The sequence below is a fragment of the Cyprinus carpio genome, chromosome B16 (assembly GCF_018340385.1).
Source record: "Cyprinus carpio isolate SPL01 chromosome B16, ASM1834038v1, whole genome shotgun sequence".
NCBI classification, from domain to species: Eukaryota; Metazoa; Chordata; class Actinopteri; order Cypriniformes; family Cyprinidae; genus Cyprinus; species Cyprinus carpio.
In genome coordinates, this window is record NC_056612.1 from 5,659,168 (window position 1) to 5,686,215 (window position 27,048).

At 39.7% G+C, this 27,048-nt stretch overlaps 2 protein-coding genes across 3 annotated transcripts in view; both read left to right on the top strand.

Moving 5' to 3' along the window:
- Nucleotides 1-10,029, top strand: LOC122139944. 2 transcript variants are annotated; one of them, XM_042740438.1, is made up of 8 exons: nt 1-972; nt 5,156-5,782; nt 5,935-5,991; nt 6,070-6,240; nt 9,188-9,354; nt 9,437-9,595; nt 9,697-9,781; nt 9,887-10,029. In XM_042740438.1, exons 2-7 carry the CDS (start codon nt 5,219-5,221, stop codon nt 9,713-9,715), a joined length of 1,137 nt encoding a protein of 378 aa, XP_042596372.1. In that variant the 5' UTR covers nt 1-972; nt 5,156-5,218; the 3' UTR covers nt 9,716-9,781; nt 9,887-10,029. The 2 variants fall into 2 exon arrangements, with proteins under 2 accessions (XP_042596372.1, XP_042596371.1); XM_042740437.1 differs by having other exon boundaries at nt 2-1,185.
- The window catches only part of LOC109100307 (microtubule-actin cross-linking factor 1-like), a 20,482-nt gene continuing 3,379 nt past the window's right edge, over nt 9,946-27,048 (top strand). Inside the window, exons 1-28 of the mRNA XM_042741871.1 lie at nt 9,946-10,127; nt 10,276-10,357; nt 10,456-10,563; nt 10,648-10,866; nt 11,083-11,286; nt 12,383-12,533; nt 12,650-12,876; nt 13,184-13,306; nt 13,408-13,509; nt 14,295-14,396; nt 14,479-14,643; nt 14,742-14,897; nt 15,428-15,625; nt 17,749-17,877; nt 17,978-18,148; nt 19,228-19,383; nt 19,455-19,661; nt 19,748-19,867; nt 20,021-20,190; nt 20,263-20,422; nt 21,602-21,796; nt 23,002-23,127; nt 23,208-23,351; nt 24,539-24,727; nt 25,535-25,649; nt 25,735-25,901; nt 25,994-26,156; nt 26,835-26,989. Coding sequence (XP_042597805.1) covers nt 9,946-10,127; nt 10,276-10,357; nt 10,456-10,563; nt 10,648-10,866; nt 11,083-11,286; nt 12,383-12,533; nt 12,650-12,876; nt 13,184-13,306; nt 13,408-13,509; nt 14,295-14,396; nt 14,479-14,643; nt 14,742-14,897; nt 15,428-15,625; nt 17,749-17,877; nt 17,978-18,148; nt 19,228-19,383; nt 19,455-19,661; nt 19,748-19,867; nt 20,021-20,190; nt 20,263-20,422; nt 21,602-21,796; nt 23,002-23,127; nt 23,208-23,351; nt 24,539-24,727; nt 25,535-25,649; nt 25,735-25,901; nt 25,994-26,156; nt 26,835-26,989 — 4,386 coding nt within the window. The remainder of the gene's footprint in view (nt 10,128-10,275; nt 10,358-10,455; nt 10,564-10,647; nt 10,867-11,082; nt 11,287-12,382; nt 12,534-12,649; nt 12,877-13,183; nt 13,307-13,407; nt 13,510-14,294; nt 14,397-14,478; nt 14,644-14,741; nt 14,898-15,427; nt 15,626-17,748; nt 17,878-17,977; nt 18,149-19,227; nt 19,384-19,454; nt 19,662-19,747; nt 19,868-20,020; nt 20,191-20,262; nt 20,423-21,601; nt 21,797-23,001; nt 23,128-23,207; nt 23,352-24,538; nt 24,728-25,534; nt 25,650-25,734; nt 25,902-25,993; nt 26,157-26,834; nt 26,990-27,048) is intronic.

Consider the following 27,048-nt stretch of genomic DNA (forward strand, 5'->3'; position numbering starts at 1 on the left):
TGGAGACGCAGCATCACACAACTCCCATGAATCTCAGCTAGTCCTTCACTCTATTGGTTTCTCTACTGTTTGTTTGGCAATTTCGGAACTGAAAGTGACTTGAAAGTCATCAGAGATGTCTTACAGTAATTAGTCGTCTTTGTAGCTGTGGCGGGGGCTTTGAATGGTGATGAGGGCTTTGTGTGAGGGATGGTTGGCTCCTTTTGTAGCCCACCTCGGTCTGCCCCGGAGAGGGAGGGATAAACGAGAGCGAGGGGCTGGAGGCAGCTGTCACTTAACATGTGAATGTTCGGGAGCAGCCTGGGAGTCTTTAGAAAGCTTTTTATCCTCCTCGTTTTCATTTGAAGCAGAGTTTGTGAGCCAAAAGAGGAGCTGGGGGAGGGGCTAACACTGGGAGGAAAAGAGGGAGGTGAAGGGACTGCTCCTCTGTCTAAATGCCTGGCACAAGAGTTCACACAACAGGCTGCCGACTTACGGACCTGCCTTAACTCTATCAAAACCACCGGATGGGGAACACCTGCTTTCCTGGAGCTTGGAAAACACAGCATACAGGACTTTTCTAGCAGCTGAATGTCCCGTCGGTTGCCTCAACAAGGAATTCCTCTATGGGACTGTGCACAACAAAGGCAAGAGAGAGAGAATACCGCTGACGGGAGGGGGCAGCCGGAGGGAGAGAGGGACATTGTTTGCTTGTGGCTGTGGGTGACGGAAAAGCATGGGTTCATCTTGCATAAAGTGTGTGTGTGTGTGTGTGTGTGTGAGAGTGTGTGTGTGTTTAAACCGGGATTTGTGAGCAAGTGAGGTCCTGTTTGAGCAAGTGAATGTGAAGGTTTCGCATGTTTATACGTCTGGAAAGGAAGGCCACTCAAAGGATGCTGAGAGAGGACAGGTTTTTTGTTCTCCTGTTTGAATGATGACGGAGGAACTTGTGGAATTGTTCGTTTGGCCGTTTGTCCTCCTCTATGCACGGGGGTAAGTAAGTATGCACCCCAACCGACACAACCGCCACCTCTTTCTGGACTCATTCAAACTTTCTCACTGAAACCAGCAGCTGTTTTGGATGCAGCCAGACAGTGATGCTATCAGAACCACTTACATTTCACTGAAGGCGATTGTGGCACAAATTTGGTACGGGCAGAAACACCTTACGAGGATTTGGATGTAATTTGTTAATTTCACTGTACTGTGAGTATCTATTTATTTTAAATTAGCACATTAATGTGTCATATATTCATTGCTACTGAAGTTAAATATATAATTGTATATTCTTCCTTATTTGTATAAACGTTTAGAACTTTTAAATTCTAACCAACATGTTACCTAACACATAACATTAGTTTAACTAAATTATAGTATATTAAATATGCAGTTTATTCATGTTATGCATTCACGTAACACCAGACACTCTTATGTTAATTAGAGAAACCATTATCATAATCACTGCACAAACTCACCAACACAGAGAACGTCAATTTATGACTATTAAGAAATAAGTACATAAGTACATCCCAAGAGAGCTACCACTCTCGCTGCTGTATATGCGAGTTAATCCACCAGCAGAACATGGCATGACACCAGTATACACCGTCTGTCTGCCATATTGAGGTCAGATTAGGAAAGGGTATTGTCATGGTGCTCTCTGACAGTACCCACACCCATTGCTATGATAGGCAGTTGAGCATCTCTGCCGCTTTTATTTGTTTGACACTTCATTCATTAGAATATGACAAGAATCTTTCCATTTGAGTCAATTGTTGTAAGAGAATAGACTATATTAATCATTCTTTATGGATTGTTGATGCACAAAGCTGTCCATCACAGGGGTTAATCTAGCTCACTGGGGGGCCAGTCTGTGACATGCCTCATAAATCAATATCGAGAGGCTACACAGGGTGGTCTTAAATCAGAGAATACATTAGAGTTGGATTAAGAGGGTGGTTGCTTCTTGATAAACAAACAAGGGAGAATCAATCTGTATCATTTATCTCAAACTTTAGACAAGTAAATTTATTTGTGCAGGCACTGAATTGGTCACCATCACACTGAATGTTTTGTTTTGGAGATCGGTGGATCTTAGTGTGCTGCTACAACAAGGTTTCTTGAGTAGCAGAATCACCAAAAAAACCTTGAGGATTTACCAACATCACTAGCTAAGTTTTACACAGCCCCAAACTAACAACATCCACAATAAACCAGCCTGGAAATTATACTATGCCCTAAGCTGGTGTTTTGAGCAGTGGAATTATCTCGATCAGATGCAGAAGATGGCATCACCTCTATTGAAATGTTCACCATTGAGATGTAAAATGTTGTGTCACCTCTAACTCCGTGGAAACAGCCATTGCAGATGTAATAATGCTTGTAAATTTTATATTCAAATGGCTGTAGCTTCACTGACTGTTTCAACTTTGTAAACTCCTTCCCATCCTCCTTGTGTAATCCATCAAGAATGTAGGCTGGGCGTGAGATGGATGGAATGAGTTAAAATAATTAAACTTGATTTGAGGAAGAGCACTTGTCGATGGTGATGTTGTTCAGATTGATTACATAGATTTTATGTGCTCACTTTATGGAAACCAAATGAAGAAAAATGTTTCTTAAAAGCCATATTTTTAATATTCATCATGTAGTGTTGCAAATACATGAACAATGAGTATAAATAAAACTCTTAGTAATATATAAAAACTCTTAGAGATCTTAGTAATTATTTAGCTTAATCAATTTATAAACTAGCATCCAGAGCATCAAACACATCATTACAGTATTTCCTGTCATATTTTAGCAATCTCAATTCACACATTATACAAGCTAATCCACCCTGCTAGAATGTGGGCTGATACTAAGTCTTCTGCTCCAGTGATCTAGAAACACTGAGTCTGTGTGCTGTCTGGAGCCAGATCCCTCAGCACTCGCCATTAGCATGCAATGAACCACAATGACCTGGACTGACCCAGATCACCTGTGTAATTAACATGCACGCTTAGCTGAATTCAACAGAGCTCTGTATTTCCTGCACAAACAAAACCATCAGCCCAAAGGTTATCATGTCATTGCATTGTTTGAAATAAAAGGGTTTGCAAATTTGTTAGGTTTTAAAACAAAACAGGTTTTGTACCATTTCGATCTATTATTATTATTTTTATTTGCTTTTATCTATAAGAAAAATTAAATCAGAAATTAGATCTGTTTAATTGTTTCTCTTAGACAGGAATGAGATTAAACAGAAAACAAATTGAGACTTTTATTAGATTTTTCTCTTTCAAAACAGACCCCAGTAATCTCATGTCTCCTGTAGTTTCAGAAGAGATCTCAACAAAGACACAAACTTCGTGCAGACATTATGCAATTACCAGTCAGCGATTTCAGTATGCACATATTGTACATCTGCGACAAAGCAGATAAAGTAGTGCTGTCAAACGATTAATCGCGATTAATTGCATCCGAACTAAAAGTTTTTGTTTACATACTATATATACAGTATGTGTACTGTGTTTATTTACATAATAAATGTTTTTTATATACATAATAAATATACACTCATATATTATGTAAACAAAAACTTTTATTTTGGATGTGATTAATCACGACTAATGACGGCACTAAAGTAATATTTTTTCATTTAACAGGTGCATATCCTCTTACCACCTGCAATCTTCAGGCAGATTCCGTGAGCATTGAAATAGCAATGTTGCACGTTTTTTTTTTTTTTTAATTGTGCTATTGTAATCCACAGCCTGTAATCTTTTATTTTACAAATATGTACATATTAGCACGAAGCGAGATGAACAAACTCAGTGTTTCAGAGTAATAAACATTTGCACACACACACACACACACACACACACACACACACACACACACATATATATATATATATATATATATATATATATTAGGGATGCATGATTAATCGCATGTGATTGTTATGCGTGTCTCGTCATTAAAGCCAATTCTGTGATTAGCAGTAAATGTCCATCACCTGCTTTCAAATGGAGCAGCATTTACTACACAGAGCCGTAGTTCTCTGACAAGCTAAAATTAATTGCCACTTTATATAATAATTATATGAATATATTATATGAATTATAAACAATTACCATTAATATAATAAATAATTTGTTTCAAAAGTCGGGCAATTTGTCTCAAATTCTTTGACTGTAAACTGTTTTAATTTGGAGCGAGAGATATGGGGGGGTTGCTTCATTGCATCAGATATATGTCACTTTGCTCACAGCTGATTGGTCCAGTTTGGGATCTCTATCCCAGAATAAAACCTGCTCCGGAGCAGGGTAGCTGTGCAGTGTAAGTTACCATGGTGACAAAACCCACTCAGAACCAACCCATCTTTTTGAGCCCAAAAACTCAGAGTTTGCTCAAACTAAACGTGAACGTACCTGGGTAAAACTGAAACCGGCTTCGTGCTACAGGCCACAGGACAGTAATTTAGTCAAAGATGATCACTGGTAAAGGCCTGCATGAATTTCAACCACACACATTCACCTTAAGTTGAAAAAATATCTCTGAAAAAGTGTTTCTGAACATTAAACTCTGTGTGTGTCTACGTGTTCATCGCTGTTCTGCTCCTCAGGCATGTGGTCTGTGTTTCCTAGTAAACCATGAACACGTGGACTAAAAAAAACACTGTTCATTCTTTTGTGGAAAAGAAATGAAGCAGCATTTCCATGCCTGTCATATTTGATCAGGAGCTAAATGGTTTCCCAGGGCCATCCTGTGGATAGTCTTGGCAGAGGACAGTGGCTGTGGCTGCCAGGAGGAGCTGTGGGTATCCTGGAGGAGACTGCCCTCATAAACAGGCTTGTCACTTGCATTTGTATGGGTAGTACTAGCAATTCTGTGCTCATGTTGTAGTTTTCCAGCAATAATCTGGCCCCTCTTTGTCAGAACAGAGCCTCAGTCAAGTGTTACTGTCTCTGCCGTATAAATAATGACGGTGGTGTTTGTTGGCATGAAAGTGGTAAAAGATTCTCCTTTGTAGGACAGCAAGGAATCTAATTGAGATTTACGCTTAGTGGTCTTTGTCAGAGTCTCTTTTGAAGACTGCAGTGGAAACTGGAAACTAATAGGCTACCATTTCCTTGAAAGGGTAAAGATGTTTAAACAGTATCTTCTGACTTTGACCTTCCTTGTGTTGTAGGTAGTTTAGGCGATGCCTGTATGTATGGCACAGGGACCCAATTATCCCGTGGATTGAAGAATTATGGGTAACCTCATTAGCAGACCTAGCTGTTTGGGACAAAAGTCCAAACAAGTTAAGTCAGAGGAGAGCGTCTTGAAAGAGTGCTACCAGCAAAGGAGAGAATGGCCGCTCCCAGAGCCTCCTAAAGAAGAAACAAGGAAAGAGGATGTGGAAGAGGTTCTTCGACAAACTCCAACACCAGACAAGCAGAGGAGTTCCCCAGCCCCTACTGTCACCACTACCAGCACTCTGGACAATGCCTGGCGAAGCACTCCGTCCCCGGTAAAAACACCAAGAAATGATTCTTTGCCCAGAAGGTGTAATATTCCAGAGCATAGAAGGTCCCCCCTGAGTCAGTATGGATCCGTGGACAGGAGAGCCAGCCTGCAGAGAAGGGATTCTGGAAGTCCCTGGTCTTGGAAGCCTCTAAACACTCGAGAGGTCACTGAAGTTACAGAGGTGACAGAGACAATTGTTACAGAGATTGTAGAGGTGACAGAGTATCCTTCTGCGGGGAAAGGAGGTGACCCTATTGTTACTAGAACTGTTAGAGTCCTTACTGGAGCTGCTGAGGAACTTGCAGAGGTTATTCAATTTGATTTTCATTTATTTTTTAAGTTTTATTTTTTTTTACCATCATTTACGATTTTCATTTAACTGATTTTGAAGTCAACGTATCAACAATGTTTCACCAATTTGTTAATTTTCCAGTTAAATAAAATTGTTCTGATTCACAGCTGCAGAGTGATGGTCAATCAAGTTCAGACCAGGAATCAAGTCTAGATCAATGGAAGGTACAGTAGACTGATCTTTCCTTAACCTGTACTTTCTTTATGAAAACATGATAGCATATTGTCTGGTCTTATGTTAAGGATGGCAGAAGTGTTTTGGCTCTGAAAGATGAGTTCAGGGATCCGCTGAAATTCCAGCAAAATCTGGAGACGCTGCTGACGTGGGTCTGCGAGATTGAGGAGCTGACAGCCAATCAAAAACCACCATCCTCAGAGTTTAAAGTTGTGAAAGCGCAGCTGCAAGAACAGAAGGTATGTTAAAAACCTTTAAAAATTGTTAAGTTGTTGCTATATAAACAAACAAACAATAAATTAATACATTCATATTTACATAAACTATTGATAAAAAAGGCTACCCAATTTTAAAACCTTGTCATGTAATTTCTAATCCCATCCTTAAACTTTTCTTGAACTGAGAAGCATACTGTGTTAGTTTCTTGCATACTGTATAATAAGCTTTGAATGCTTTTGTGTATGATATGGGAATAGGTGGAGAAAAAGTAATTCACCTTTTTGAGATCTTTTTTAGTTCAGTGAGTAAGGTAAAGCATACTTGAATGGCCACAATGATCCTCTGACACATGATACAAGTGTTTGTCTTAAGTACCACAAAGAGATAACAAGGTGCATTATAAAGCTTGTAGATTCTCAGAAGGAGCAATACCTCTATGAACCAAACTTTTGTTTGCTTCCTAATACAAAGCATCTTTGAAGATGCAAAAGGGGTGTTCTACAAAACTGTATTAGGAAGGCAATTCCCAACATGTCCTCCAACATGTTGTTGCTTCCTTGAAATATGACCCATCAGAGCATCTACTAAATTTGTGCTCCTATCGACAACAGCACACTTTCCTATTAATGCATTGTACCTTTTTATTTGCATCATAATTCGAGTTTGGTGTCGCTCAATTGGTAGAGCATTGCATTATAATGCGATTATAGGTTCGATCCCAGGGAACGCACATGCTCATAAAATGTATATGCACTATAAATCACTTTCCAACACATCTGCCAAATGCATTAATATAAATGTGTTTTGCGAAATGGAAATGGGACAAATGGTAGGTAAGTGACCATATATAAAGTTCACACATTTTATTTAAATGAACACACAATTTGATTGGTCATCATGACAGTATTCGTCATTTCATGACACAACACAACACTGTCATTATTTTTGCATCAGCTAGTGGGCGCTTAACTTTAAAACATAAATATACTCGTTATAAGGTGTTTGCACCAGTGTTGCCAACTTACCGACTTTGTTGCTGGATTTAGCAACTTTTTTTAGACCCCTTTAGCAACTTTTTTCCAAAAAAGCACCTAGTGACAAATCAAACGACTTCTTGGACAAACCTAATTCAGTTTCAAAACCTTGTCAGTACTGCTGCACAAGCACAAGGTCTTGCTTTGCCAGCGCGCACACACCTCTCTATGCATCTGTTCTGTTTAGCAAGCAGCTATGAAGAGCAGTGCTTTCAGTTAAAAAAAGATATTCTATTGCTTCAAACTCAATGAACACAGACATTGTCTTTATCATATGTTTATTTGATTTCATTAGACGACGACTCGATTATAAATCAGGATTTTTGTGCAGATTACATCTTGGAAGGGAGAGTTGGTTTATAGAGTTTTAATGGACTACCTTTCAGTCACTATTTAATATTCATCCCATTGTCTGACAACAGAAATAGAAAACTATATATCAATGAAAACAATTTTATTGAGAATTTGGCTGCATTAAAACACCGCTTGTGATCACAGAGAGGCAAACAAATGCAAAAGGAAATATGACGCAATGAGGTCATAATATGCTAATAAGTGTATGACATCATCTAGCGACATTTAGTGACTTTTCAAGAGGGCTTTAGCTACCTTCAATATAGAGAAGTTGGTAGCACTGGCTTGCACAAACAACATATAGGGTCGCAGAGTTTAGCTACAACCCTAATCAAACACAACTGAACCACTTAATAAAGGTCTTCAGGACCACTTGAAAAATCACAGGCCAGGTGTGCTGAAGCAGTTTGGAGATAAAGTTGCAGCACAGTGGGTCCTCAGAAGAAAGGTTGAAGGGTTGACCCAGGAGCAGGGTTGATCTAGACATCTCCAAGACCAGGGGTGCTTCTCATTTCTTATTTGTTCATCCTCGCTTCCTTACCTTGTTACCTTTCCTTGCGTCTTAGCTCCACGAAGGAAGGCATGAAGGAAGGATGCAAGGAAAGAAAGTGAGAATGGAGGACTCAAAGGAATTTATACACTGGAATATTCTTGACCACTCAAGTGTCACTTCGAAGCATCATTTGCTGTGCTAAAGGCATCTGGCCTTATGTTGTTAAAGTTATTTATTAAAGATATTCATAATAAATATTAATAAACCAAGATGCCCTGTTAAAATATATATCATGTATGGTTTATCTAAACTGTAAAATTTTAATTTTAATTTTTATGACAGATGAGAAGAGGGAGGAGAATTCACAGGTGCATCAGGTTTTTTTCGACGAGAAAGACTCTCGCATAGGATACATCTGTGTATCCTATCTCATAGCTCATATCTTCTCTGGAAGCCTCCTCACTCAAAGGAATTGAGATGTCCTTCAAGATTGCTGAGTTCAGTTGGTTTACGAGTGACAGGCACAAGGACAGAAAAGCGAGGAGGCAAGGAAGCATCAACAAAGCCACTAAAAGGCAAGCCTACAACCATTAGCCAAAAAAGCGTAAAAGCTAATGCTAATGGAAAGGAGACCAGAGGCTGTTTTACTTGAATGATGTCAATGGAACAGAGGCTTCACTACGCTAAAAAAAAAAAAAAAAAAAACAGTTTTTTAGAGGAAACAGCTCACCATTTAATGAATCCACAGCCTATTGACTACTCCTCAACATGCTTTACACTAAGCAATACTTTTGGATTGAACTACTTTTAGAGTTTACACCAAAAAAAAATGCCATTTTATAAGAGAAGTCACTGACTTTTTGCAACAGGTGGGATTCAGCTTACGGCAATTCTTGTACATTCCTATGGTATCTGTCAACAGCGAGTGTCGCGCAGCTCTGACTGAAATTCACTGATGTCAAGGCTATAATGTGATTGGTTATAACGGCACACGTGATCCAAGTTAGCCAAGTAAGCCCTTGCCCTTGGAGGAAGCATAATACATTTCTTCAGCATAATAAAAATAATATGTTTCTTGTTCTGCAGCTCTTACAGCGCCTCCTAGAGGACAGGAGACCCAGTATGGAGACCATGATGCAGGAGGGTCCACACCTGGCAGAGGGGCTTCAGGGAAATGACAGTGAAAAGACCAAAGTGCAGCTTGCACAGCTCAAGCTCAAGTGGGAGGCTCTACTTCAGGGCGCCAACAGCAGGTCAGTCTACTTGACACATTGGTCCACATTTTGGTCCCAGGAAGACCCACGTTTTGTTTTGAAAATGAATTTGTTTCCACAGACACAGGACTCTGGAGGACATTCTGCCAAGAGCTCAGCTATTCCAGGAGAGGACAGACAGACTTCAGCAATGGCTTATTTCTGTGGATCAGGACTTAGCTGAGCTCGCTCCGCAGAGAGAGGGATGCTCCATCTGCAGGAAGCCACAGGACAGGCCAAGGTCAGCAAACCATTAGAAAATGTTTTGTTTATCCATTAATACATTTGTATACTACAAGATTTCAGTGTGGAACGAAATTGCCTTTCTCTATCACCTTTTAGGCGGTCATGGAAGAGATAAAAGCTAAGAGTGTTGACCTGGGGAAACTCCAACAATGTGCTCATGAGCTCATGGAAAAGATTTCAGGTGGTGTTTCCTCCCATTTCGTGTCATTGTATACACCAAACCTTGCACGGTGCCCACAACGACATGTTTCAAGCAAGTTTCTATCTTTCACATGCTAATCTAAAGAGGAGGAAACCCAGCTGGTGCAGGAGCAGGTAGACAGTCTGCGTATCCGGTACTCAGTGATGAGTCTGGGTAGTGCTGATGTCCTGCAGAGGCTGGAACAGGCTTTGGAGGCATCTAGTCGATGTACCTCCAGTCAGGAAGACCTCCACCTGTGGCTTGGTCGTATCGAGAGAGAGCTGCTGGCTCCTGCTGCCCAAAGCCAGACTGGGACGCAGTCTTGTGTTCTTCTGAGAGGCAGAAGGTAAGTGACAGGTGGATACCTCTGGTTGCTTGAAGTGTACTGTAAGTCACTTTGGATAAATACAGCTGCTAAATGCCTGTTTACCCATCACCCTGTCTGCATTTGATCAGCTGGAACAGGCTGTTGAAAAAGAGTTGGCTTGGTTTAGAGACACCACACTGGCACTTGAGGAGCTCAGAGCCACTAATCTGGACCCAGACATCATTGCAGCCGAGTTCAATGAGCAGAAAGTGAGTTTTTGCACATTCACAATAATGTTCTTTGTGCATAAGCTAGAAGTTCTGTAAAATTCTTTACAATAATCCATGTAATGTCTGTTTTTCGGCAGATACTTGCTGTAGAGATTCTGCAGCACAAGTTTAACATTGAGAAAATGGTGAAGATTTTGGAACTCCTGCAGATGGACACTGAGGATGGGGAGACACAGAGACTCCAGGTAAGCTAATATTCATTCTTAATACCTTTTTAAATATTTTGACATAAGAACCAACATAAAACTACTGTCTTTTCCCCTCCAAAGTCTTCCCTAGACACCTTACAGGAGCAGTGTCAGGTCACTACTGCCACTAATTCCCAAGTCTTGCTTCAGCTGGAGCATGCTCAGTCGCTCTTGTCTCAGTTCTCAGAGGGCTATGCTGAGGTGTTACCATGGTTACAGGAAACCAAAGCTCTTATTGGCCAGTTTACCCTGAACACCATCAGCTACGAGGCTTTCCGAGAACAACAGGACCTCTTACAGGTACTAAACAACCTACTTCTTCAGAGCAAGATATTAACAACAAATGCTCATGTTTGGGCTCACATTTGCTATAGTACAAGTTCAAACACACTGGATTTTTCCCATTGACATTTCACACTCGAAACACAATGGCAATCATTGGACTTCATTACTTGTTTCAGATAAAGCAATACAAACATAAATGTTTGATCATGTTGATGCATAACTTCCAAACAGGGCATCAGGGAGTCCATAGCAGAGCATAAGCCACTGATAGCACGGCTGATCATGCTGGCCCAGCGTCTATCAGACCTGAATGCAGTTCAGGGACTCGAGTTCTGCCAGAAAGCTAGGGACACTGAAGAGCAGCACCTGGCCATCAGAGACAGGGTTCGAGAAGCTGCTGGAGTACTGGAGGAGTCTCTGCCCCGCTATACACAGGTGACACACATGTAGATTCGATGCTGATTCCTGGTGCATATGATTAAATATTTTATTTATCCTATAGAAAACAATTGTAGAAGTAGTTTGAATGCTGTAAAAGCTGATGTGTTTTGAAGGCCTCATGGCCTACATGTCTGTGAGAAAAGTCACACGGGAAAGAATGGGATTTTGGCTGAAGTTGCTTGTGGATGGCATCCACACTGATACTAAGTTGCTCTTTTGGGCCACATGGCCTTCAACATGTTCTTTGGATAAAAATGATGAGGTAAATACGCCAAATAGTCACTTTGTGATATGTTTTTGGCTAGTTGGCAGTCTGCCACCCTTACAAGAGAACAAGAGACCAATTAATGAGGTGAAGAGTTAGGGAGTATTTGGAGGAGAACACCGGCAATAAGATCATTGGTTGAAAACTGTATAAAAGGGTGAGCTGTGAGTGAGTCAGGTGTTCTGCAGAGGTCTCAGATTTATTGTCTTCTTGCAATAAAGTCTAATTTTGACTTCTTGAACTCTGCCGCCTCAGCATTATTTTGTAAGATAGAGAAGACTTTTCTCCATAACACATACTGGAGAATCCAGCTAAATCGGCTTCTTATGGTAGTTGGTTTAACATGGTTTGTAGTTATAAATCAGAGGTTCTTAAACTTGAATAAGTCAGACCTTCACAAAGGGGACCTACGTTTGATGAATCCCCCAAAACTCCATTGTAGATGCTGAGACTAGTGTACTGAACACTTTAAGAAGGATTAAAAAATTAACCTGTTATTAAAAGCATTTTCATAACTTACAGTATATCAGTTTATATCGTTCCGGGGATTTAAACCCATGAACTTGGTGTTGCTAACGGCATGCTCAGCTGAACTACATGCAACCGTCTGATGCAATACACTGATATAACCTGTTTTCAAAGAAGCCATATGTTTTATGTTGCTAAAGTGGTATAAAAAGACAACATTGCCACATTTAGCTGTATAAATGCTAGCTCACTCCTGAAACTATGTATGTCCATGTCAGATGAATGAGAGGATGACTCTGATTGGAGAGAGGCTGGAGCGTCTGTGTAGTCACCTGCAGGCCTCAATGGCTCTTCAAGGCCTCACCCCACGAATTCAGGAGCAGCTACAGGACAACAAGCACACACTGTCTGAGCTCTCAAAAATGGATCTGGACCTCAGCAGTGTTAGGACACAGGCTGGAGCTCCTGGCCAACACAGGGGCTCTTGGGGACAGTTCCATTGGCACAGGTACCTCAAACATAAACAGCATACATCTGGCACATACAGCTTTATATGCCAAAACATCTCATAAACAATATTGTTTCATAAGCATGGTCTGTCTATGATGATCTTGCTAATTTCAGCTATTCAAGAGCGGGTTTGCAGCCTAACAAGCCGCTGGGAGGAGGCTCAAAGACAAGCTCAGGAGAGGGAGAAGTGTCTTCTCAATCTCCTGGATCTGGCAGTCAGGTTCTGGAATGAAGTGAGTGACATGACATCTGGACTGAATGATGCCCAGCAAGCTGTTCTGGACCTCAACTCCAATCGGTCAGATTCAGAAACCATCCGACAGAGCCTGGAGACCATGCAGGTAGGCTACAAAAATGATACTGTGGTCAATGTTATTCTGCTCTTTGCTGGTCCAGGCTGGCCCTTGCTGGTTTAGTGCTGGTCTAGCTGGTGAACCAGAAATGCTGGTGAAGCTGGTTGACCAATGTAATATTGTTAGTTTTACTTAGCAGCTTTTAAAAGTACATCCCATGTTTTAAACAGAACATATGTTCATTACCTGGTTTTGTACTTTCAGCAGGGTTAAGGATATTTCCTCATTGCATCCTGAAAGTTTTGAATCAACTCTTTGCCTCATACCATCCAAACTCTCTTTCCTTCCTTCTCAGACACTCAGGGAGGACATTGATTCTCTGCAAGGTGACCTGGACACACTAGGAGTTCTGGGAATGGAACTCATGTCAGCTTGTGGTGACACAGACAAGCCAGAGGTCACCAAAAGTTTGGATGAGGTTTGTATTTGAAACTGAAATGAGACTAATCCTCACAGAAACTGTTGTACATCATGCGGCCATTTGTTCACATCTCACTGTCCAGTTGTCTTTTTCTGCAGCTTTATGGCACGTGGAACAATCTCAGTAAGATCTGGACAGAGTGCAACAGTAAGTTAGAAGAATGTTTACGAATGGCTCTCCGTTATCAGGACAGTATGCAGGTGAGTTAGCCGCAAGCAACAAGTTTCAATTCCTTTCAAGGCATTCCTAATGTAGGTTGACTATCCATCCTCATTTTTCCAGATTGGACATGTCCTGGCCAAGATTTCTAAAATGTCCAGGTTTTGGCTTTATTTTCCTTTATTTGATGTTCTCTCTTCTGTCCTCATAAATTTTATGTATGCATATTTGCATTGCTTTGACCGTTCTCTGTTGATCCCACCTTCTCGCATGCCATGATTGGTCGATTGTGTACCTACATGCTATTGGTCAAGCTACTTTTCAGTCATTACCTTCAGCAAGTATGAAAACAACAGGAAAACAATGCCAAAACCCAGACATTTTAGGCAATTTAGAAAAGGAACATATGGTCACCCTACCTAATGAAGTTTGTACTTACTGTACAGCACTTCAAAACACAATCACAAAGAATACTCTGTTCGTTAATTTTTCTATCTTGTCTCATCCAGTGGTGGTAGGTCTCTGTCTACAGTTGTAGTATTTCAATATTCATGTCTCCATGTGGTTGTAGTGATGAGTCTCTAACAGACTGGCTGATTTCCTGCCAATTGGCAGGACTTTTGGATGCCCTTCTAGAGAGACCAAAGCTAGCCATAGAGAATTTGGATTAAAGTCAGCATATTGCAGTGAATTCTCTTCTTGGTTGCACTGACTTCATGAGACAATGGAAGAAATCGACAGTGTGCCTTTATAAATATACATATACTGTAGAGTGGGTCAAGAGAACACTACAAAACATGTTTAAAAATAAGACCTTCTCTTGTAGGGACTCTTTGAGTGGCTGAAGTCTGCAGAGCTGAAATCCACCGAGGACTTCTCAGTGGGATCTGACCTGGGATCAGTTAAAGAGCAGCTATGTGACCTGAAGGTATACCACACAAACTTACTTTGAGAAACTGAAAACTGTGTCACAAACAAATTAGTGGTGATTCCATCACCTCTCCTTTCAGGAATATAAGCGAGAGCTCTATCAGAAGAAGATCGAGATTGAAAGTCTAAACCATCGCTTTGTGTGTCGTCTCTCCCCGGGCACTGAGCGGCCTGGGTCCATCTCTCCACTGTGTGACTTCCGTCAGCGATGGGACAATCTGGAGTCAGAGACTGTCAGCAGACAGGTAAAATCTCAGCTAAATGAAAAAAATAAAAAATAAATGTATATATATACTGTTTCATCATAATGGTACTTCAACGAGAGCCCTGTGTTTTCGAGCAGCACCAGTTGGAGTGTGCACTGCTGGGTTTGGGTCAGTTCCAGAACACTCTTGATGAGTTGCACGCCTGGCTCTCCCACACGGCTGACCTACTGCAGGCCTCTCAGCCAATCAGCATTGACCTGCAAACCTGTGAGATAGAGCTAGCCAAGCACAAGGTACAAACACAAACTCTAAGTTGTCTGTGGTATGTTTTTATATGCACATTCTTGCTAATGTTGTGTCCTCACATTTGCAGTGATTTTTGATCATTTCGAATGAAACACAAGTGTACTGCATACTGAGTTCTGCATAGATCTACTGTATCCCGACTAATGAGGAATGTTAGATTGTTAGAACCTAACGTTCTAGCAAGGTTCTCTCAAAGTTATGAACAACAGTTCTACAACAGTTCAATAGTTATAGAAACTCATGGAATGTTTCATTCCAGAAATGTTTTAGTTGGATGTTCTAGCTTTTTTTTTTTTTTTTTTTTTTTTTTTTTTTATTGTTTTAAAACATTCCCATTCCCATAATGTATAACTGACATTTGCTTTAAATGTATCCCTCAATTCCGATTGGTTGATTAGAATGTTGTACTTGGTGAAATCACGTTCACTCCAGCCACTGCTTACTGTACCCTACACAGACTTTACTATATACTGGCTACTGCTTTTAAACAAAAGTGCTTGTTGTTGTGTGCCTTTAGGTTCTGCGGAATGATGTGATGTCCCATGTGCACACGGTCGACTCTCTGAACCTGGCCGGCAGGAACCTGATGGAGTCTGGTGCGGGAGACAGTTCACATGTCCTGCAGACTCGTCTGGAACAGCTGAACGAACGCTGGGAATTTGTGCGCTGTGAGACAGAGCGCAGACAGCTAGAGCTGGAAAATAACCTCAGTCAGGTGACCACAAACACCAGCTAATAAACCAGATTACAGAATTCCCGGCTAATTTAAATAAAACAATTTGACAAAAGGATTCAAATCAATATTTGGCAATAATGCAGCATAATGAGAAATTTATAAGCAAGTCAGTGTTTAATTTTTTTTTTTTTTTTTTTTTTTTTTTTGTGTGTTTGACTGGGAACACCAAATAACACCAAATCCCCAGAAAGTACAAAAATTAGCCAATTTATTTATTTATTTATTTATTTTGAGGGGGAAGTTGTTATACCCTGTGTGAGTAAAGTCAGTGAGACCAGTGCAATAACATTCAGTAGCAAAAAAGAGAAATTCCTCTCCTGGTCAAAATGACAAAAAGTTGTTTTGGAGGATTTTTCCTCATGTTGTTACACTTTTGAGCAGATTCTTTTCAATTAGCCTGTTGAATTGTTTACCAGTCGCATTGAATGATTAATTCATGATCTGATTACAGCTGTTCTAGAGTCAACAACATTTAATTTTGCATTGAATGATTAATTCATGATCTGATTACAGCTGTTCTAGACAGTACATACATACAGAGAATCGAAATTGCGTTACTCTCAGTCTCCGGTGCATACAGATAACATTAACATTAAAGCCTAATAAAAAAAAAAAATAACTAGATCAAATATAAAATGTATTTGTACAATTATACAATAAGGGATTTAAAAAAAAAAAAAAAAAAAAAAAAAAAAAAAAAAAAAAAAAAAAAAGACATATAAAAGACATATAATAAAAATACAAGTTAAAAATAAAGTTAAATAAAGCAGCACAAGGTAAATGACAGATATAGTGCAAATCAATGAAGTGAACAACAGTGCAGTTAAAAGATTTTTAGTGCAAAAAAATCACTTATTAAAACTATCTTAAGTCTGATTAAAGTGACAAGTGACAAGTGACCAAGAGCAGTTATTTAACTGACTGATGAGGTAGTTTCATGCCGAATGAGGTAGTGAGCGGTAAGTGAGCAGACCAATGCTGCACAAGTGACTCGTGCATGTCATCATATAATTAGTGTGTGGGGGGGGGGGGGTTCATAGTTCAGTGGTGCCTGGGGAAGAAGAGGGGAGGGGGGGCAGGTTCGGGAGGGAGTTCAGCTTCCTGACAGCCTGGTGGATGAAGCTGTCCTTCAGTCTGCTGGTCCTGGCCTGGAGACTCCGCAGTCTCCTCCCTGATGGCAGCAGACTGAAGAAGCTGTGTGACGGGTGAGTGGGATCACCTGTGATGCAGAGGGCTTTGGGTGTGTTCCATATATGTCCTGGAGGGAGGGTAGAGAGACACCAATGATCTTCTCAGCTGCTCTCACTATGCGTTGTAGAGTCTTTCGGCAGGACGCGTTGCAGGCGCCATACCACACAGTGATGCAGCTCGTCAGGATGCTCTCGATGGTGCCTCTGTAGAATGTGTACATGATGGGGGGTGGGGCTCTGGCTCTCCTCAGTTTGCGGAGGAAGTAGAGACGCTGCTGTGATTTCTTGGCCAGTGCTGCAGTGTTGTCGGTCCAGAAGAGGTCCTCTGTGATGTGCACACCCAGGAACTTGGTGCTGTTCACTCTCTCCACAGTCTCACCGTTGATGGTCAGAGGAGCATGCTGAGTGTGCGTTCTCCTGAAGTCAACAACAATCTCCTTCGTCTTCTCCACGTTCAGAGAGAGATTGTTGTAACTGCACCACCCGGCCAGGCGGCTCACCTCGCTCCTGTAGGTTTGTCTCATCTCTGTTGCTAATGAGACCCACCACAGTCGTGTCATACTGCATTAAATCTCATTGAATTATTAATTCATGATCTGATTACAGCTGTTCTAGAGTCAATCCAGTTAAATGGGTCATGAAATGAAAAATCAAATAGTTTTGGTATTTACACGTGAGAGGATTCTATGAAATGCAATAGAAACTTATACCTTGAGTGTGTGTGTGTGTGTGTGTGTGTGTGTGTGTGTGTCTGTGTGTGAGTGTGTGTGTGTGTGTGTGTGTGTGTGTGTGTGTGTGTGTGTGTGTGTGTGTGTGTGTGTGTGTGTGTGTGTGTGTGTGTGTGTTTGTGTGTGTGTGTGTGTGTGTGTGTGTGAGTGTATCATAAACTCAGCCCTTATAACTGGATTGCAGGTTCAGGACGTATCCATGGAGATCCAGGATCTCCTGCAGTGGCTGGAACACACAGACCTGAGGCTGTCGTCCAGTAAGACGGTGTGGGGAATGCCAGACTCTGCCAACGAGAGACTGAACGCTCATTTGGTAATGAGCACTTGAATGCTGCACGCTGAACTTGGAGTCTTAACCCTGCAAACTCTGTTTATAAAACACTGAAGTCTCATTTCTGTATCTTGCGTCGCAGGAGTTGTGTAATGAGATGGATTCTAAAATGCACGCCTACACAAATGTGCGCAACGCCATCCACAGGATGCTGGAGGGCAGTGAAGTGGCCCGGGGCTCCAACACGGAGCATAGCTTATGCATGCTGGAGCAGAAGTGGAGCGCTGTCTACGCTAAAATGCAAGAAAGAAAGGTGATGGCAGCATATGCTGCATAATTATAGCCATCTACAGGCTTACAAAATAGTATCACATAAAGTTTTGAGAGTTTAATTTTCTTAAATTTAAAAGGATTTTATACATATACATATATATATAGGTAACACTTTAGTTTAGGGACCAATTCTCACTATTAACTAATTGCTTATTAGCATGCATATTACTAGCATATTGACTGTTTATTAGTACTTATAAAGCACCTATAAATGCCTTATTCTACATGAACAAATTTTATATCCCCATACCTAAACGTAACTGCCTTACTGACTATTAATAAGGGACTAATAAGGGGATTATTGAGGCAAAAGTCATAATAGAATGGAATAGAATTGGACCCGAGACTAAAGTGTGACCAACTTAAAAATTAGGATAACACTTTACAGTAAGGTCCCATTAGTTAGCAGTAGTTGATACATTAACTACAATGAGCAATACATTTGTTACAGCATTTATTCATCTTTGTTAACATTAGTTCTATTAGTTTTAGTTAAAAATACAAATGTTTATTGTTAGTTCATGCCAGTTCACTCAGGTCTAATAAATAATATTAAAAGGTATCACTTTTGATTTTAATAAAATATGAATAAATGTTGACATTAACATTTTCTGAGCTTAATAAATGCTTTAGAAGTATTTTTCTTTGTTTTTTCATGTTGACAAATGGAACCTTATTGTAAAATGTAACCAAAGTAACTAGAATGTTATTTACTCCGAAAGTGTGGCTGTGTTGACATTAACATTTTAAAGTAAAATGATTAAAATATTTCTCTACTCTCTACTTTTTTTCAATATGGCTATATAGTTTATATATATATATATATATATATATATATATATATATATATATATATATATATATATATATATATATAATTTAAGTTATTTTTATTTAACAACTAAATGACAATGAGAAATGAGAAATGGCAACTAAGAATTGTTTTGTTTTATATTTTATTTTAGTTTTATTACAGTTAAATTTAGTTTTTGTATTTAAAGTAAGTTTATTCAAAGTACAGTTTTAGTTTAGTCAACTATATATACCTGATTTTTGTAGGCAAAGTTAACAGAGGGACTTGGTCTTGCAAAGGAGTTTAACAGTAATGTCCAGGACCTGCTGACCAAAATGGCCAAGTGTGAGGAGACCATAAACACTCTGCCTGCGCCCAGCTTCATCCTGGACACCGTCTGCGCTCAGCTTCAGGAGCACAGGGTATGTGCGTCTGCGTCCGTGTGCATGTGCTGCTGTGAGTGTCTGTGATTCAGTCGTGCTGTCGTCTGCAGGTGCTGGTAGGTGAGGTGCAGTCTTACGGAGAGAGGAAGACGAGTGTGGAGACCGCTGCCACACGTCTGTCGGAGCTCAGCAGGAAGGAAGACTGCGATGTGGTGCAGAACCTGATCATGACCGTTCAGGACCGATACAAGAAACTCCTCCAGCACACCACAGACAGGGGGAAAACACTCGAGGACGTCAAGAGACATGCTAAACAGGTATCGACTTCTCATATGAACTACAACACTGACAGAAAGATCTGTTTCCAGGAAATCCTTACCATCTGTGCTTTTCACCTCCACAGTTCAGTGAATCATGGCACTTGCTGGTGGACTGGATGACGGAGGTTGAGCAGACGCTGGACACACACAAAGAGATCGCAGTGTCACAGGAAGAGATCAAACAACAGCTCACTGAACAAAAGGTACTTCACATCTCAGCACTCAGCAACGATGGTCCGCTGCGCAAGAGTTGCTGTAAAAAACCTCAGTAAAGTAAAACTTGACAGTGAAGTATATAAAAATAAAGTATAAACCACAGAAGCAGTCAGTTCAGTCATGAATTTGAATGATTTCAGGAGTTCCAGAAGCTGCTCCGCTCGAAGCGGCCGATGTACGAGGCCTGTCTGAAGAGGGGCCGCTCGCTGCAGGAGAAAGCCCAGGGTCCTGAAGACACGCAGCAGCTGGAGAACATGGTGTCTGAGCTCAGGGACTCATGGGACACCATCAGCGGCAAATCCAGCGAGAGGTGAGCCGACGGGAGCTCTGTAGTGTGCTGTGAGTCTGTTTCTGAGCTCTAAACTCCGCTTTTCTGTCCCAAGCAGCACAAGCTGGAAGAGGCTCTGCTGTTTTCAGGCAGATTCACTGACGCTCTGCAGGCTCTTAATGACTGGCTGTACAGAGCCGAGCCACAGCTGGCTGAAGATGTGCCTGTCTGTGGTGAAAAAGACCTGGTCAACATTCTGATCGACAAGCACAAGGTACAGCACGTCTCAGAGTAAAATATTTTTATTGTTACATTCTCCATTAAAAGACCTTCGAAACTGTATATGAGTTGTTGGAATCAGACAAAAAATAACTGAGCAAAACCAAGTTAAAATTTTCTGAAGGTTCCAAAGAAAAATCACCTACAGCAGCAACATTGCATCTTTTCCTCCAGTTCTTTTCTTAATAATCATTACTATATTAATAATCACTTTACAGCTATTTTTATTTTATCTTTTATCTTTAATAAGAACAGATGCAAAAAAAACAACAAATATAATAAGTGGAAACAAGTGTAGTGTATTACTTTTTACATTTTACATCTAAACAAAAGCATTCAGGTAAGAAAATCAAATAATCAAAATAATCGCTTAAGTGTGTTCATTACAAATAAATTATTAAAACTACAAAAGCAGTTCAATCAAGAGCAGCAACTGATTCGCTCTTTTCTTTTATCGTTTAATGCAAAAAACAACAACAGTAGAACAAATATATAAGAAAGAAACAAATAGGCTTAGTGCATTACTTTTTTCATTTTACATCTAAATGCATTCAAGTAAAAAAACTAATAATCAAATGTAAAAAACACTTCAATATGAAATAGATTGTTTATTAAAACCACAAAAGCAGTTCAATAAAGAGCAGCAATGTTAACGTTAGATTAACATTAATGAGACAGGAGGCCTATATTAAGACTTACTGTACTGTACTCAGGGATCTAATATAATGATACACATCACATGTTTTCCACAACAGTTCCCCAAACGTTCACTTAAGACATAATAGATTATGTTTGCATGAATAGCCTACTTAAATACTGTAATTATGTGTATACAGCATGTGTATTTATCAGGATCATTATGTGCCTTATTCATACGTCAGTCAGAGAAAAAACAGTGAGCAGAGAAAAAGGTACTGCTCTCAGAAAACATACAAATAAAGATCATCCTATGCTATTTGGAGCATTGGGATCACTAGACAAGAGCTTAATTTACTTATTTTTTGTGGAAACCTCAAATTTGACCACAATTGACATTTTTCACCTTTTTAGCTCAAAAATTTGCTCAAATTTGGCCCGTACGCATTCCGACTCATTTTGCCAGCAAGGGTCTCATATGAACTCAGTGTGTTATATGTAGTCTATAGTCTGCTGTAGGTGATCCTCTGATGCGCAGGTGTTCCAGCGGGAGCTCGGGAAGCGTGCCAGCTGTATCCGCACACTGAAGCGCTCGGTCAGGGATCTGACGCGGAGCAGCACGGCCGATGCACACTGGCTGCAGGAGCAGATGGAGGAGCTGGAGGGCCGCTGGGAGGCCGTGTGTAAACTCTCTGTGTCCAGACAGACTCGACTAGAGGCCGCGCTGCAGCAGGTACCAGCACACACCACTGATAGTCACAGCACCAAACATTTGTGACCCTGGAGCACAAAACCAGTCTTAAGTCGCTGGGGTATATTTGTATCAATAGCCAAAAATACATTGTATGGGACAAAATTATCAGTTTTTCTTTTATGCCAAAAATCATTAGGATATTAAGTAAAGATCATGTTCCGTGAAGATATTTCATAAATTTCCTACCATAAATATATCAAAACTTAATTGTTGATTAGTAATATGCATTGCTAAGAACTTCATTTGGACAACTTTAAAGGTGATTTTCTCAATATTTAGGTTTTTTTGCACCCTCAGATTCCAGATTTTCAAATAGTTGTATCTCAGACAAATATTGTCCTTCTAACAAACCATACATCAATGGAGAGATTATTTATTCAGCTTTCAGATGATGTATAAATCTCAATTTCAGAAAATTGACACTTAAGACACTTTTGTGGCCCAGGGTCACATATATAGTTACATTTATGCATTTAGCTGACACTTTATTCCCAAGCACTTACAGTACAGTACATAACATACAAGGTACTGTAGTGTTGTTACTGTTAACATAAATACAACTGAATATTCAGTTAGCTGCAAAGGCAAAAGTTAAGTAATTAGTCCTTTATAAAGTTTAGTTTATAAAGGACTAATTACTAAAACTAAAACTTAAATCAAAATTAAAAGATATTTTAAAATGCAAAAACTAATTAAAATGTCTAAAATACACAAAAAATTACTAAAACTTAAAACATAAAATATTAATAATTATTGATAATTACAAAGTATAGTAATATAATTAATATAATATAAAAAATATTGTATTGTACATTTTGATGGTGATGAATGTTTGTGAGGTACATTCAGACATATTTGATAATCCCAACACACCGCACCCTGCAGCTAGTTGCAAAGACAAAATTTCTACTTTTCTTTTAAAGTTGAAGTACTAAAATTCCTAAAACTAAAACTCAAATAAAAATAAACATTCAAAAAAGCAAGACTAATAGCAAAACTAAACATTCAAAAAAGCTAAAACACACTAAAACGACTAGATTTAACTAAAATTAAAATGAAAACGAAATAAAAATGAATTCAAATACAAAGTAGGATAATACAAAAATAACACTGTAATTTTTTTTTCTTAATGTTTGTGAGGTACATTCAGACATATTTGATAATCCCAGAATATTCGTTCTCAGGCGGAGGAGTTCGATGGAATGGTTCACTCGTTCCTGGATCATCTTTCGGATGTTGAGAGGGTCCTGAAGTACGGAGTGCTGCCTGAGGAAGAGCAGGCTCTTCTGGCATTTCTTACCTGTCACCAGGTACAGTGGACCTGGACTCATTTATTACTCTAGAGATTGGTATCATATGAGTTTCACATCACTGTGTTTGTGATCTGCAGGAGTCGATGAGCTCCTTGAACACTCAGCAGACGGCGCTCGAGAACATTCACAAACTGGGCGAGGAGATTCTGTCCTCCTGCCATCCAGACTCTGTCATCACTATCAAATCATGGATCAGCATCACAAACACTCGCTACGAAGAGGTGATTACTAGATATTAATTACTTGAAATCTGTTGACAGTTGTGATTGGGCAAAACCATCGGGTTCTGGAAGTCGCATTTTTCTATAAATGTTACATAAAAACATAAAAAGACCTGGACATCCACGGAGGACAACAGTGCTGGATGATTGGAGGATTCTCTCCATGGTGAAGAAAAACCCTTTCACAACATCCAGCCGAGAGAAGAACACTCTCCAGGAGGCAGAAGTGTCTATGTCAAAGTCTACAATCGAGAAGACTTCACCAGAACAAACACAGAGGCTTCACCACAAGCTGCAAACAAGGTCAGATTAGAATTTACCAAAAAACATCTAAAAAAGCCAGAGCACTTCTGGAAAAGCATTCTTTGGACAGCTGAAATTAAGATCAAGCTGTTCCAGAATGACGGGGAGAAATAAGTCTGGAGAAGGCTTGGAACAGCTCATGATCAAAGCGCACAGCATCATCTGTGAAACATGGAGCAGTGTGATGATGAGCATCAGTGGCACTGTGTTACTGGTGTTTAGTGATGATGAGACAGAAGACAGAAGCTGCTGGATGAACTCTGAAGTGTGTAGAGATATACTTTCTGTCCAGATTCAGTCAAATGCAGCAAAGCTGATTGAGAGGTGCTTCATAGTACAAATGAACAATGACCCAAAACATACAGTGAAAGCAACCCAGGAGCTCTTCAAGGTAAAAAACTGGATTATTCTGTGATGGCCGATTCAATCTCCCGATCTGAACAAGATTGAGCAGCATTTCACTCACTGAAGACAAAACTAAAGACAGAAAGAGCCACAGACAAACAACAACTGAAGTCAGCTGCAGTAAAGACCTGACAAAGCATCACAAAGAAGAAACCCAGTCTCTGCTGATGTCCATGAGATCCAGACTTAACACAGTCTTTGCCTGCAAAGGAGTCTCAACACAACATTAAAAATGAACATTTTATTTATGATCATATTTATTTGTCCAATTACATCTGAGCCCCTGAAAATGGTTGGACTGTGTATAAAAATGGATGTAATTCCAAAGCATTTTATGCTGTATTTTTGTTCAAACCCTTGAATCAAAGCTTAAAGTCTGCACTTCAATTTCATCTTGATTGTTTCATTTTAATTGTATTCTGGTGGCATACAGAGCCAACATTATGTGCATGTGTTAAATGTGTGATTTCATTGCTCAGGTCCAGACGTGGGCGAAGCAGCAGGCCGAGAGGATCCAGACCACACTGTCTGCTCTCGGGGCAGAGAGAGAGGAGATCCAGCGATTACTGGACTGGATCTCCTCCGCTAAAGAGACTCTCAGTCTGAAGGAGCAGGAGCCGCTGCCTGAGGACCCAGAGCTCACTGCAGATCTCATCACGCAACACGCGGTAATAACAGCCAATAACAATCTATTCACATTAAACAGTTCTGTCCTCATTTACTCACTTATTACATTTCAAATCTGTATGACTTTCTTTCTTCTGCTGAGAAAAAAGTCATGCAATTTTGGAATGACTGAGTAAATGATGACAGAATTTTCATTTTGGAGTGAACTGTCCCTTTAAGAAAAGCAAAAATATAAATAAAATGTCAGTACTTTATCCTGACAAAAGGAAGAGGTTCATTTAAAAAATAAAATACAGTTTTTATAAGGTTTGACACTTGTGTATCAACTTCAAAACCTTTATAAAATCAGCCAAATCAACATCAGTTTTCATCCTGAAGGTCCTGAAAATTAAATTTTTTAAATTCTGTTTCCTGTTTTGTTCTGTGTCTCAAACAAAAATCAGTGAAGTAATACTGATCCACAATATTTCAAAATGTAAAAATAAAATCCATCAGATGCATATATACATCAAAGTAATTAGCTAACTAAAAACATAAAAAAAATGTTTTGCAGTTTTGTTACTTGAAATAAAATAAATGTTTACTAAAATAAAATAAAAATAAAATAACTTGTTTAATTTCAGCTAGTTGCCTAAGGCTCACTTATCATTTTCATTTAGCTAAACAGAATAAAATAACTAAACTTAAAACTGAAATAAAAACGAATAAAAACTATATAGACATATTTTAAAAATGAAAGTTGAAAATATGAAAACACAGACACGTACAAACCCACAGCAGATCCACCTCTAAAAACCAAAACCGTGCTGAAGGTTTAAGGTCAAGAAATGTTACTGTTTCTTTTTAAGGATTTTATGGATGAGATGAAAGGGAAGGTACCAGAAATCGAAAAAGCCACAAAGTCCTGTAAACACAAGCTGGTTCCCAAGCAGCAGGTTTCTCCCAGTCGCAGGGCACCAGCAAGTGAGTAAAGAATCCGTGTGATCCACTGCTGTGAGAATTGTGTGCATGTCTTGAGCTGTAATCTCTGTGGATTGTATTCACTCAGAGAGGAGAGGCACAGCGAAGCCCCCGCCGTCTGTTGCTCTGTTACTGGAGAAACTGGACCCTCAGACCCCCGTGATGTGTCAGCTGGTGAGTCAGTGGAGGAAACTCTGGCTCCTGGCCCACGGCAGACAGAGCAGACTAGAGGAACACCTGCAGAGGCTGAAAGAGGTGATCAAGACTGCGCTGTAGCTTTGATAAAAGAATACGTTTGTGTTTGGATCCATGTGGTTGTCTAAGAACTGTCTCTTTGGCATGCGCAGCTGGAGGAGTTTGCTAATTTTGACTTCAACATCTGGCGGAAAAGATACATGCAGTGGATAAGTCACCTCAAATCCCGGATACTGGATGTTTTTCGTAGCATTGATCGAGATCAGGATGGCCGGATCACTCACAAGGAGTTCATCGACAGCGTTCTGGCCTCTAGTGAGCATTAAAACACTTGGTTGCTGATTTTTTGCATCAAGTTGTATGGGTGAATACCCATATGCAAAAATATGTGTACATGCATTACATTTCTATATATGAAATTGTTATATGAATTAAAAACATATATGTGACCCTGGAGCACAAAAGCAGTCTTAAGTCTCTGGGGTATATTTGTAGCAATAGCCAAAAATACATTGTATGGGTCAAAATTATTGATTTTTCTTTTTTGCCAAAAATGATTAGGATATTAAGTAAAGATCATGTTCCATGAAGATATTTTGTACATTTCCTACCATAAATATATCAAAAATTAATTTTTTTTAGTAATATGCATTGCTTAGAATTCATTTGGACAACTTTAAAGGTGATTTTCTCAATATTTAGATTTTTTTTGCACCCTCAGATTCCAGATTTTCAAATAGTTGTATCTCAGACAAATATTGTCCTCCTAACAAACCACACATCAATGGAAAGATTAAATATATCAAAACTTAATTTTTGATTAGTAATATGCATTGGTAAGTACTTAATTTGGACAACTTTAAAGGTGATTTTCAAATAGTTGTATCTCTGCCAAATATTGTCTGATCCTAATAAATCCTTAAAAAAATTGACACCTAAGACAGGGTCACATATATGTAACTGTTTGCAATATTTGACTTTGCATATGTACAGAATTTCCCACCAACTCGCTGGAAATGACTGCGGTTGCTAACATATTTGATGTTAACGCCGATGGATTCATTGACTACTATGAATTTGTGAGTGCTCTCCATCCAAGCCGAGACCCTTACAGAAAGACGATAGATGTAGACCAAATCAACGACGAGGTGTGTGTAGCTCTGTTTCTATATTCTATCTACATGAACTATTTCTGTAAGGCGACTAA